The sequence below is a fragment of the Dreissena polymorpha genome, chromosome 6 (assembly GCF_020536995.1).
Source record: "Dreissena polymorpha isolate Duluth1 chromosome 6, UMN_Dpol_1.0, whole genome shotgun sequence".
NCBI lineage: Eukaryota > Metazoa > Mollusca > Bivalvia > Myida > Dreissenidae > Dreissena > Dreissena polymorpha.
The window spans coordinates 62,258,063-62,270,243 of NC_068360.1; the positions used below are offsets into that span (position 1 = coordinate 62,258,063).

General features: G+C 34.3%; 1 protein-coding gene and 2 long non-coding RNA genes across 3 annotated transcripts in view; 2 read left to right on the forward strand and 1 right to left on the reverse strand.

Moving 5' to 3' along the window:
- Positions 1–8,909, forward strand: part of LOC127836509 (uncharacterized) — a 14,794-nt gene extending 5,885 nt beyond the window's left edge. The window contains exon 6 of the long non-coding RNA XR_008028800.1: positions 8,818–8,909. This is a non-coding gene — a long non-coding RNA (uncharacterized LOC127836509). The remainder of the gene's footprint in view (positions 1–8,817) is intronic.
- On the forward strand, positions 857–6,447 carry LOC127836506 (putative nuclease HARBI1). The gene is made up of 5 exons (XM_052363154.1): positions 857–2,527; positions 3,753–3,854; positions 4,134–4,211; positions 4,626–4,732; positions 5,529–6,447. Exons 1-5 carry the CDS (start codon positions 1,990–1,992, stop codon positions 5,721–5,723), a joined length of 1,020 nt encoding a protein of 339 aa, XP_052219114.1. The 5' UTR covers positions 857–1,989; the 3' UTR covers positions 5,724–6,447.
- On the reverse strand, positions 6,365–8,469 carry LOC127836507 (uncharacterized). Its single transcript, XR_008028799.1, has 5 exons — positions 8,308–8,469; positions 7,941–8,045; positions 7,469–7,507; positions 6,879–6,934; positions 6,365–6,659 (listed from the first exon to the last, which is right to left on the reverse strand). It is a non-coding gene; the product is annotated as an uncharacterized LOC127836507 (long non-coding RNA).
- Positions 8,910–12,181: the final 3,272 nt, after the last annotated feature.

The window sequence follows — 12,181 nt, forward strand, 5'->3', positions numbered from 1 at the left end:
TCCGTCGTGACATTTACATGTCAGTAAACGACAAGGTTTTGAAATTGCAAAGCCGTCTTAATGATAACGATCAAACTTGTCAACTTAAGTGTAAACGGTTCATGCACGACACAGTTATGAGCGTACAATAAAATACTTACACATACACCATATTTATTATTGTACTTTCATTTTTGTGTAACGATCGGAAATATGTGGCCCCTTATTCACTAACCTATTCGAAGACTAAATTGTAAAGAATAAACTTATAACAAATGCACACTGTTCACCTTTTACATAGTATACAGGCCACACGTTTAACGTATTTTTGTTTGCTTAATTCATTCGTAAATTGTTTTAAGTGTAGACTAGTATACCGGTAGTTAGAGGTATTACATTTTGTGTTATACCGGGATTGTATAATACTATTAGAACAAATTCGAATTTATTCGATACTTTTAGACGAAAGTTGAAGAAAATGTTGGTGAAAACAGGTGGTTAGTGTGTGGTTATGATAATACTTAGTAAAAACAACATTTTCAATTAAAATTAATCAACTTATAACGAAAAATTAAATTCTCTGAACAAATCACTATCATATATATATATATATATATAACAAAGTATCCAACTCAAAAAGACCCGAAAACAGGGTGCATCGCTTTGAACAGTTATAATTTTATCAATTGTTTAGCGATTTCCAGGAACTCGGTCTCATTCAACGAAGAAATGAGATTTTGAGTTTAAAACCTTGTTATAAATTAATTTGATAGTGAAATTTGTTTTCATAAAAGCTGATCGTTTTCTTATAATTTGATTATTTTTCATCCAATATGTTTTTTTTTACTAATTCATATCATAGCAACACGCTAACAACCTGTGTTGGTGAATATGCGCCTTGATGAGTTTCCTGGAACAGGTTACAACTTTAGTTACTGATAATAATACGACTTCAGCTTAGGTTATACACACTAAAATAATGCCTCAACACGCCTTTACACCAGGGTTATGTGAACTTTTGCTAACATTTCAGCAAGGTTATTTTAGGCAGCTTATTGTAATATTATTTGTCATTGTCGCAATATGTGACGCATCTAGACTTCATATCTCAGTAAACAATGAACACACACATAGAACACATTCACAAAATATCTTTCTGTGCGTAGTATTATATATTCAATAAATTGGTATTAACTATGTTTAACCTTTTAATATGTCAAAATCTGAATCACAAGACTTAAAAACTCTGACTTGTTCACATGGGGACTTTCAAGACCACCAATATTATAAAAACAAATAACAAACAAGATGAGTTAAACTAGTAAGTATTGATCAACAAAGTAGAGACTACAGTTAAAAAGGAGTCAATATGAAATACTGAGAGCTATTAATATTTATTAGTTTAAAAAATATTTGCATAAAAATATATAGCATTGTATATCATAGATCAACAGGTATTGTGTGATCATATTTGAAAAAAACATATATTGAAATTTTCCCAATTAAGAGTGTAGAGAATTGCGGTCCAGGAGCTGACACGCGTGCGTTCACACGATGACAACTTCCTCTCTGATATTGGTGACAGGTCTCAGATTCTCCAGAATGCATTGTAAGACACTGTTAATGTGCGGTCAGACTGTGACATATTCCTCTCTGATATTGGTGACAGGTCTCAGATTCTCCAGAATGCATTGTAAGACACTGTTAATGTGCGGTCAGACTGTGACAACTTCCTCTCTGATATTGGTGACAGGTCTCAGATTCTCCAGAATGCATTGTAAGACACTGTTAATGTGCGGTCACACTTTGACAACTTCCTCCCTGCAGCCGATTGTATAAACAATTTAACCACAAGGTAACCGCAAGATCGCAGTAACCGCTGTGGTTACCGCGTCTCGGCGGTTTGTATAAAAAACGACGTTGCCAGTAACCGCTCTATTACCGCGGTGATTTGTAACCCACCTCTATGAGCTGGTTAGACGCTGGTTACCACACGGACTACTGACCAACATGGCGGACGTACTTTTTTTTAGACACAGACGACAGCGACGATTTCGACGAATTGACTTACAAACGAATGGACTTGATGACGACGAACTGCGCCGAAGGTATAGGTTTTCTGCCCAGAGCCTTGACCGACTTGTCGACCTCTTGGACCCTATTTTACGAAGACAGACGCGACGAAACAGGTCTCTGTCAACACGGCAGCAGATACTTATAACTCTTCGATTCTTGGCTACTGGGAATTTTCTTCAGGTTATCGGTGACACCTTCGGCGTTGACATAGCTACTGTTTCTCGGGTTATCACCGCTGTCGTTGACGCTTTTTTCGGACTGAAGGACCGTTTCATTAAATTTCCTACCAGCGACGAAGACCGATGCCGAGCGACTAATGACTTCTTCCGGGTTCGGGAATTCCCTTCTGTCATTGGTTGTATAGACGGAACCCACATCCGTCTTCTATCACCCGGGCAGCCCGACGAAGCAGCGTACGTCAACAGGAAACACTATCACTCGATCAACGTACATGCAACTTGTGACAGAGACGGTAAGCCAATTTGTATTATTGATGTCCAGGAAAAACTGCATTAATTTTTAAATCCATGGACTCTTATCCAAAACACGTAGTTCATATTTCATTATTTTAATGATGTTCACAATGCAAGAATTTCGTCTTAATATATTAAACAATACATCATAAAACGAAATGATCGCATCAATTTTCAATAACAAATCATATTATCCACTTTAAACATAAATGACTGCTGTCCATGTGCACATCCACGTTTATTTAACTCCGTTTCCTTTCCTATAAAAATGCGACTGTATCTGCGACTTAACGTGTGAAAACTGGCTAAATCCACTCAGTTTTCTCTGAATGCATATACATGACTACACAGTTCGTGTACATTGAAATTTTGGAAATTGAGGTTCCCTACGGGGTACCCACTGAAAAATCTTGTATTTTCCCATATGTAAAATGTTTAAATATTGAAAGCTAAGGTTTAGTTTGATAGTTTGATTGTTTATTATCATTGGAGGTAGATATTACAATATGTTTATATTGCAAATGTGTATTAACTAAGACTATTTCTCTGTAAGAATTGAATTATAATTCATTTATGGTGCATGCAAAATATAATGTTTAAATTTGGACCAAAAATCTTCATTAAAAATTGTAATAACTTTTTGTGTCTTTGAACAAGACATAAAAATAAAATTTCCCAAGAGAAAGAAATTGCACATTTTATAAGTGTTATCTCTGAAAATAATAGCCCATTATATATCTAATTTGATAGAAATATAAAATTAATTATTTGTTTTGTAAAAGAATTCTAACAGTTAAGACTACTGCAAAGCTGCTTTACATTTAAAACAACATTATTTTCTCTTATTTAACTCAAGATAAATCTCTAAAAATAGTTCATCTATTGTAAATCTAATGCAGTAATAGTGAGGACACCCATTAAATTAAACAAAATATTTTAATGTTAAAAAATCTTGAGTTACATATTTACAAATTGCAAATCAAATAAATTTTACATGTTATCTTTGTTAACTATTAAAATATGTTTAATTGTGTTATCTGGTAACAAAATCTATCAAAGGACATTGTTTTATTTAATCTACTTATAAAAACTTCAGCTAAAATTAAAATTCACAAACATTTTTAGCATAATTATACAAAATAACAACCCTTAGATTCCTATGTTAATTAATTATGATACACGGAATAAAATGTTTAGCTCATGTTTTAAATCCATTTTCAATAGGGAATTTTACAAGCATGAATGCCTGCTGGCCAGGAAGCTGCCATGATGCCCACGTTTTCAGGATGTCCAACGTTGGCAGACATTTAGATGCAAATCATCAAGGTAATGCATAACAATTTTATTACCTCATATAATGTTGAAAGTTATTTATTTATTTAACAGGTAGAGTTTTACTAGTATGTTCATGTTGTGACTTCCATAGACTCCTAGTATTTTATAATAAAGTAAAGATAGACTGTGATGTAGTCATGTACTTAATCCTAAAATACATTATACCTTACAGTTATACTATGTTATATCATTAAAAATTAAATAAATTATTTAATAAACATGTATGTGTTGTGATATGTGTGATTTGCTATATATCTATCTTACATGCAGATCCTGGACGTGGTTGGCTGTTGGGAGACAGTGGCTATCCCTGTCGACCATTCCTAATGACACCCATATTGCATCCAAGTAAGATCAGTTGTTGTGTTTTTAAATATCATAATTTGTTTCAACTAGTTTATGAAAGAAATTCAGTTCTGTGTTGGTATAATGAGCAAACTCATTGAGGTACAAATGCTTTTATAATTATATCACTAATATGAATTATTTATTAAAAACTCATTATGATATACAAAATAATTGATTATAAATTGTTAAATGCACTAAAAAAGATAATAATACTAATGCTGATAAAAAAGCAAAAAGGTTAAATGAAAATAATAATAAAACGAATAATTATTATGAGCATAACTATAATTATCATTATTGTTACCATTATCACAGGAAAAAAGCAAAAAGGTTAAATGAAAATAATAATAAAATGAATACTAGTAATTATTATGAGCATAACTATAATTATCATTATTGTTACCATTATCACAGGAAATGAAGCCGAAGAACGGTACAACCAAGCACACATAAGCACGCGAAACATTATAGAAAGGTGCTTTGGTGTATGGAAGAGGACCTTCCATATATTGCATGTGGAGGTAAATTTAATGTTTGATTTAATAATAATAAATTTAATAATAAACTTTAATAATTGAATGAATAAGGTCTTTTGTCAACACAAAAGCAGTTAAAATTTACCAATATTCATTAATGTTTCATGCAGGAAGATTAAAAATTACCTTAATGAAGATTGATACTTAATAACTGGTATTTCATTTCATAATAAACATCCTTGTTTGGATAAGTATGCTTAATTTAATTTTCATGAATGCATACTAAAAGGGACTTGTTTACAGTTTATAAAAATTTGAATTTTTCAACTTTTTGTCACAGATTCAAGAAATAAATGACAGTGTGAGAAATAACACTAATGCCGCCGACTTATACTTATTCGATTCCTTTGTTATCGTTATATTTTGCAACAATACGTGGATGGTTATACAATGTATAAAATAAATGGCAACCCATGTGAAGACACATTATGTGAATAAGTCCCTTTAATTCATTACTGCTAACATTGCCAATCTGAAAATAATGACCAACATATATGCCGTGTTCTGAGAAAACTGGGCATAATGCATGTGCTCAAAGTGTCGTCCCAGATTAGCCTGTGCAGTCCGCACAGGCTAGTCAGGGACGACACTTTACGCTTAAACTGGATTTTTGCTAAGAAGAGATATCATTTAAACAAAAATTGCACAGGCTAATCTGGGACAACACTTTTAGCACATGCATTATGCCCAGTTTTCTCAGAACACGACACATTATATGAATGTTGCAGTTAGGGTTTTATTTATTTATTAATTATTATTAGAAGTATTTTTTAATTTTCAGATTCGAATGAAGCCTGCAAAGGTGACGCGGATAGTGTTGGCGTGCGCTGTGCTGCACAACATGAGACGGATGTGGGGGGAACCGAACCCGGATGTTCAAGATGACCTTGACGAACAACCGGACGTACAGAACTTTGACGGACCAATGGACGGACGTGGTGTTAGGAATAGACTGATTGAACAGTATTTTGTGTGATGTTTAAGTGTTTTTTTCCACTATGTTTTTCATGTTGAATGTAACAGTGCTACATTGATAATAATTTCATTCTTCTTGTTATCTCCCTGCAACCCGAAGGCGGAGGGATATAGTTTAAGCCTTTTTCGTCTGTCTGTCTGTCATAAACTTGTCAGGCGTAGGTGTTTACCATGAACAAGAACCATAACCCTTTACGTTCTAAAATAAAGAGTTATTGCCCTTTGTTGTTTATATGGTGTAACTTTTTAGGGCTATATCTAAGATACGATAAAAGATTTCTACATAAAAAAAGACATGAGTGTATAGATATCAGTGTGGAGAATTGCAATGCAATGTTATTGCAATTATTTTCACTGATATCTATAGCCCTGCACTGTGTTACTTTACAGTTATTGCCCTGTTCTTTATTTGGCGCGTATCGGCGGGTGATATCAATTCAAGGAATTTGCTTGTTTCATTTATGAAATTTATCTTAAAAATTACTAATTGTTATTCTGATTTCTTTTTTAAAATATCACTGGAAATTTGCTGTTCTTGTTTACATTGTATTGCCATTTTTCCTCTGTGTTTATTAATTTAATAAAGTAATAGTGCAATGTATGTGTACTTCAAGCTTTCGATTGTATATAAACAGTAACATCTTTGTATAGGAAAATGAAATATTTATTGCAATTAAAATGGTGAAAATGCATGAACATATGAAGTAAAAAAATATATAATTGTATTAACTGTTGTTGTTATTAACAAATCAAACTATCAAACAAAAAGATTTAACAGTAAAATAACATTAACAAGAATAATAAATGTTTTCATTGTTTTTCAAGGCGTTCTATCAATAACTCGGCAAGTCGTGTAACTTTTTGGTAACACGCTGCCCCCTCCCGACTCATGTCTGCCTGGCTTTCCAGGGCCTCTAACTGGGCATCTTTGAGAGTCCTTAAAGATAAATGTTCAAAAGTATGTCACAAAGTACATGTACTTGATCTTACATTTAAATGAACATTTTAATGAATTGAAGCTTTAACAAAAATACATAATAATATCAAGCATTTACATTTCATGAACTTGCCAATAAAAAGAAAACAAATTCAACAAAAAGAATACTCCTGATTTATCAATAGTTATAGTTCTCATGTTTACATATCCCATTATTACCTCTTTCTGCTACTGTCACTGGACAGTTGAGGTTGAGGTTGATGGAACAGATGTTGCTAGAATGGAACAACAAATATCCAAATATATTTTATAATTTTAAGTTATTTAACAGAATAAAACAGGAAAACAGAAGAAAATGTGGTGGTGGTGGTGGTGGTGGTGGTGGTGGAAGTAGTAGTAGTAATAGTAGTAGTTACATAAGTATGAGAAGTAGCAGTAGAAGTAGAAATATCAGTCATAGTAGTAGTAGTAGTAGCACTAGAAGTAGCTGTAGTAGTAGTAGTAGTAGTAGTAGTAGCACTAGAAGTAGCAGTAATATTATTGGTTGCACCAGAAGTAGCTGTAGAAGTAGTATTACCACAAGCAGTAGCAGTAGCATAGTACCGGTAGTTTTAGGGGTAGTGGTAGCACTAGCACTTGTACTATTAGTGGTACTGTAAGAAGTATTTGTAATTATAGCATTACATTTTATGATGTATACAATTCATTTCAATAAATATTGAAACACTGTTAACATTTACAAATATATATTTTTTTATTTCGAACATATTACTTTATAGACTTAGAGTTATGTTGATGAAAGAACTTACCGCTTGAGTTTTCCTTGCTTCTCGGGCATCTCGGCGTATCTGGAAATTTAATTAAACAAATCTTTATCTTAAACAAAAAATAAGGGAAATAATTTTCCCTCATTGGACCCCTACACATTGCTCTTTACGGAATCGCTCATTTATAACACGGGTAAGTTTTATGAACAATACAATACACATATTCATTTATCTAGCATGTTACTGCTCAAAACCGCATTGACAAACAGATTTGTACATCAAACGTATAAGTGGCGATTATTTGTGCATCTTCGATATAACTATAAGGAAAGGAACAACTTTTTTTAAATGTACACAATGCACATTTCAAAAGCATAGTCATTGAGTTCACCCAAACATTTTGGAACAGTCGCTGTGTAAAGTCAACGTCATTTAGTCTATGGATGTCGAAGTAGACAGTCGTATTTCGGTTCCTGTAAGTTAAAGCATGGAGTTTTAAAGTGTCTGTACTTACTGTCTTAAAAGGTTTCCGCCACACCGAAGGGATCCGGGATGTCCATGGCGGTTAATAACTCCATTATGGGCAGGCCCAGGAACCCCGGCGATGGAGGAGTAGCCGCTACAACGATTTGGATTTAATTAATGCGTGAATGTGTTAGGAGTATAACTGAAATTGTTTCAAAAATGATTGGAAATGATCTAATGAATCACTGACAATGGATAATTAATAACACAAGGTAAGAGAAGAAATCGTTTGGAGTATTCGATTTTTTTTTCATAATAGTATTTATTATCTTTGGGTATGGTAAAAATATGAAGATGAAATATCGGGAATATCTGTCATTTGTATTACTATTATCTTAAAACAATATTAAACAAACCGATGACGGTATCTGCGTCGTCCACGACGCCATGAAACGATGCCGAATGGGTAAACAGACTCGCCACCGCCTGCGAGGTCTGCGACATTTCAGTCAATGGCGGTCCTTTCCCCCGTAGCGGCAGCATGGTTTCGCTGCTTTGAAACGTCAGCTTTAGCGTTTTTGGTCTAAAATAAAGATAACATAAATGGATACATTTCATTTCGCCTTTTGAAATTCTTCAATATTCTGCCATTACTAGGTGATTTAGAAATCTATGAATTGTAGCTTGCGCCACCCGTGTGTGAGATGTTAGCTCAAATGAAAAAAAAAGTGTCGTTACTACGGCAGTCGAGGGTTTGAGCCCACCACCGTTCGAAATATCCCTCAGTGCTCGCTTAATTTTGTCGTACGTTAAATCAATTTCACTCGTATAATTGGAAATGGTGTATATTTTATGTAAATTTCTAATAAAAGTCATACTTATTCTATATTTACCATGTTCCTCCACTTTTTCTTGATTTGTTGTAGTGTCCTCGGTCCGTTTCCGCATGCGTTTACACCAGCTAAAAGTTCGTCCCAGATCTCACGGACTCGAGCAACCATGCCCGGACCGCCCGAGCCATGATTCATTCTAAGCTTGTGAATATTCAATTTCATGTTATCTGTCATTACTTCGATTTCGCGCTCGTTAAAAGCTTTCGCTCTTTTGTTGACATTTTCCATTTTGCAAAAGCGTCGGCTGTCAAATTGACAATTTGCGCGAAAATGACGTCATGTTAAGTACCGGTATTGCATTGTTGGTAATTTTACTGCGGTAAGTTGACAAATTTCAATGGTTAGGTAACCGCGCAGTAACCATCGTTTATACAAATGAAAATAAACGGCGGTAACCTAACCATGCAAATTACTGCGGTAATCAAATTACCACAGTAAATTTAAACCACTGTTTATACAATTGGAATATGTTGGTGAATATGCGCCTTGATGAGTTTCCTGGAACAGGTTACAACTTTAGTTACTGATAATAATACGACTTCAGCTTAGGTTATACACACTAAAATAATGCCTCAACACGCCTTTACACCAGGGTTATGTGAACTTTTGCTAACATTTCAGCAAGGTTATTTTAGGCAGCTTATTGTAATATTATTTGTCATTGTCGCAATATGTGACGCATCTAGACTTCATATCTCAGTAAACAATGAACACACACATAGAACACATTCACAAAATATTTTTCTGTGCGTAGTATTATATTTTCAATAATTTGGTATTAACTATGTTTAACCTTTTAATATGTCAAAATCTGAATCACAAGACTTAAAAACTCTGACTTGTTCACATGGGGACTTTCAAGACCACCAATATTATAAAAACAAATAACAAACAAGATGAGTTAAACTAGTAAGTATTGATCAATAAAGTAGAGACTACATTCAAAAAGGAGTCAATATGAAATACTGAGAGCTATTAATATTTATTAGTTTAAAAAATATTTGCATACAAATATATAGCATTGTATATCATAGATCAACAGGTATTGTGTGATCATATTTGAAAAAAAACATATATTGAAATTTTTCCAATTAGAGTGTAGAGAATTGCGGTCCAGGAGCTGACACGCGTGCGTTTACACTATGACAACTTCCTCTCTGATATTGGTGACAGGTCTCAGATTCTCCAGAATGCATTGTAAGACACTGTTAATGTGCGGTCAGACTGTGACAACTTCCTCTCTGATATTGGTGACTGGTCTCAGATTCTCCAGAATGCATTGTAAGACACTGTTAATGTGCGGTCACACTTTGACAACTTCCTCCCTGATATTGAAGACAGGTCTCATATTCTCCAGAATGCATTGTAAGACACTGTTAATGTGCGGTCACACTGTGACAACTTCCTCTCTGATATTGGTGACAGGTCTCAGATTCTCCAGAATGCATTGTAAGACACTGTTAATGTGCGGTCACACTGTGACAACTTCCTCTCTGATATTGGTGACAGGTCTCAGATTCTCCAGAATGCATTGTAAGACACTGTTAATGTGCGGTCACACTGTGACAACTTCCTCTCTGATATTGGTGACAGGTCTCAGATTCTCCAGAATGCATTGTAAGACACTGTTAATGTGCGGTCACACTTTGACAACTTCCTCCCTGATATTGGTGACAGGTCTCAGATTCTCCATTCTGCATTGTAGACACTGTTAATGTGTTTTAGTGTTCTCAACTACGGAATGCATTCTGGTCAGTACTTGCAGAAATCCTAATGTCATTTTTCGGTTTTCAAGCAATTAAGTGTTGTGCTGTTGTGTCCAGCATGTTTGCAAGTGTCCAAACGGTTGGGAGCTACCTGATTACTGACCTCAAGGACATGCGCACTCACGACGACGCCAGTGCTGAGTGTCAGAAGCAGCAGGGCCATCTTGTGAAGGTGGACTCCATCCAGGAGAGGGTACATATTGAGGTTGCAGGGGAAGTCTTTAAGAAACAAATGCACTGCGATATAAAGTACCAGTGATGCTTATATTCGGCAAACCAGACGATAAGTGAACAATTGAGGGTTCCCAATATCTAAGATGAAAACCGTTATTGACATCATTTTTTGTCATATTAATATTATATAAAAAAATATTTCAATGATAGTTGTATTTCAATACGTTTGATTGTATTATTGACATACGTTTATTTGTTCTCCTGCATGGTGCAAGATTAAAGACGAGTTAATGCGTGACGTCACACGCTCATGTTAAGTTTAGACTCAGCCCACTGGTTGGCAATAAGAGGTGGAATTGATATAAGCGCATATAGAGAAGGTTGACATAATCATCGTTTTTATTGATAATCATTAACTGTATCAAATATAATTTTTCTAATTATGTCTAAGTAAAAAATAAACATGCAAGGAAATGTAATTTTGGAACGATTATATTGTTGTTATAATTTGTTTTTAATAGTGCTGCAACAATACGCCAAAAACCGTATTGCAATATATTGTCAGTTCAAAAACTTGTATTGCAATATATCGCAATATATTGCTAACTTGTACCAGAATTATAACTCGCCAAATACCCGATAATCCCGTATATTCCAGTTTTAAAGCAAATTCTGGTAAATATTTACTATAAATGTGCTCAAGAATAACAGGAAACACAAACATTCGCAAATTTTCTTAAGTATCAAAAACATTATGGCATTTGTTACTATTTAAAGATGTGATGAAATAACGTCCAACCGGGACGTTTTTGTTTTCACTGAACACGCGTAATTCGCCTGACGTGATGTTTCCGTTTTTATACAACACAAAATACACCCATACTTTCCATGCGACGTTCTACATGTCTGCATAATTTTCGCGCGCTTTTTATTGAGACAAAAGATAAAGCACTTTTTATTTGACACAATATATTTTATTGTCGCGTAAGCATTAACATTTGGAAGCTTGTTTCCGAAATTCGGATTACAAATTAAAAATGCTCAATTCGAACGAAACATTTACAGTTGTGCGCAATTAATTTAACGATAATCTATTCAAAAGCATCAACGAATGCTCCCATGTAACAACGCTACTCCGTATAATACACATTTTAGAATGCTATTTTTACGTAAAAATTTATTTACACCGCTTTGCTTTGTTTACCTTGATATCGTTATTTCGGATGGCTTTTCTGGACGAAATGTAAATGATTTTTTGTAAAATTTTCGTACCAGTATGATGAAAATCGTATCGCAATACAATATGCGGATTGCGTATTGCGATATATACCGATATACCGGTATATTGTTGCAGCACTAGTTTTTAATAAAAACGATCTCTGGAGTTGAACACAATCTACGAGCTCGGTATGTGGTTATCACCAAAATCTCTCTACTTGGCACATTCGTGACCATTT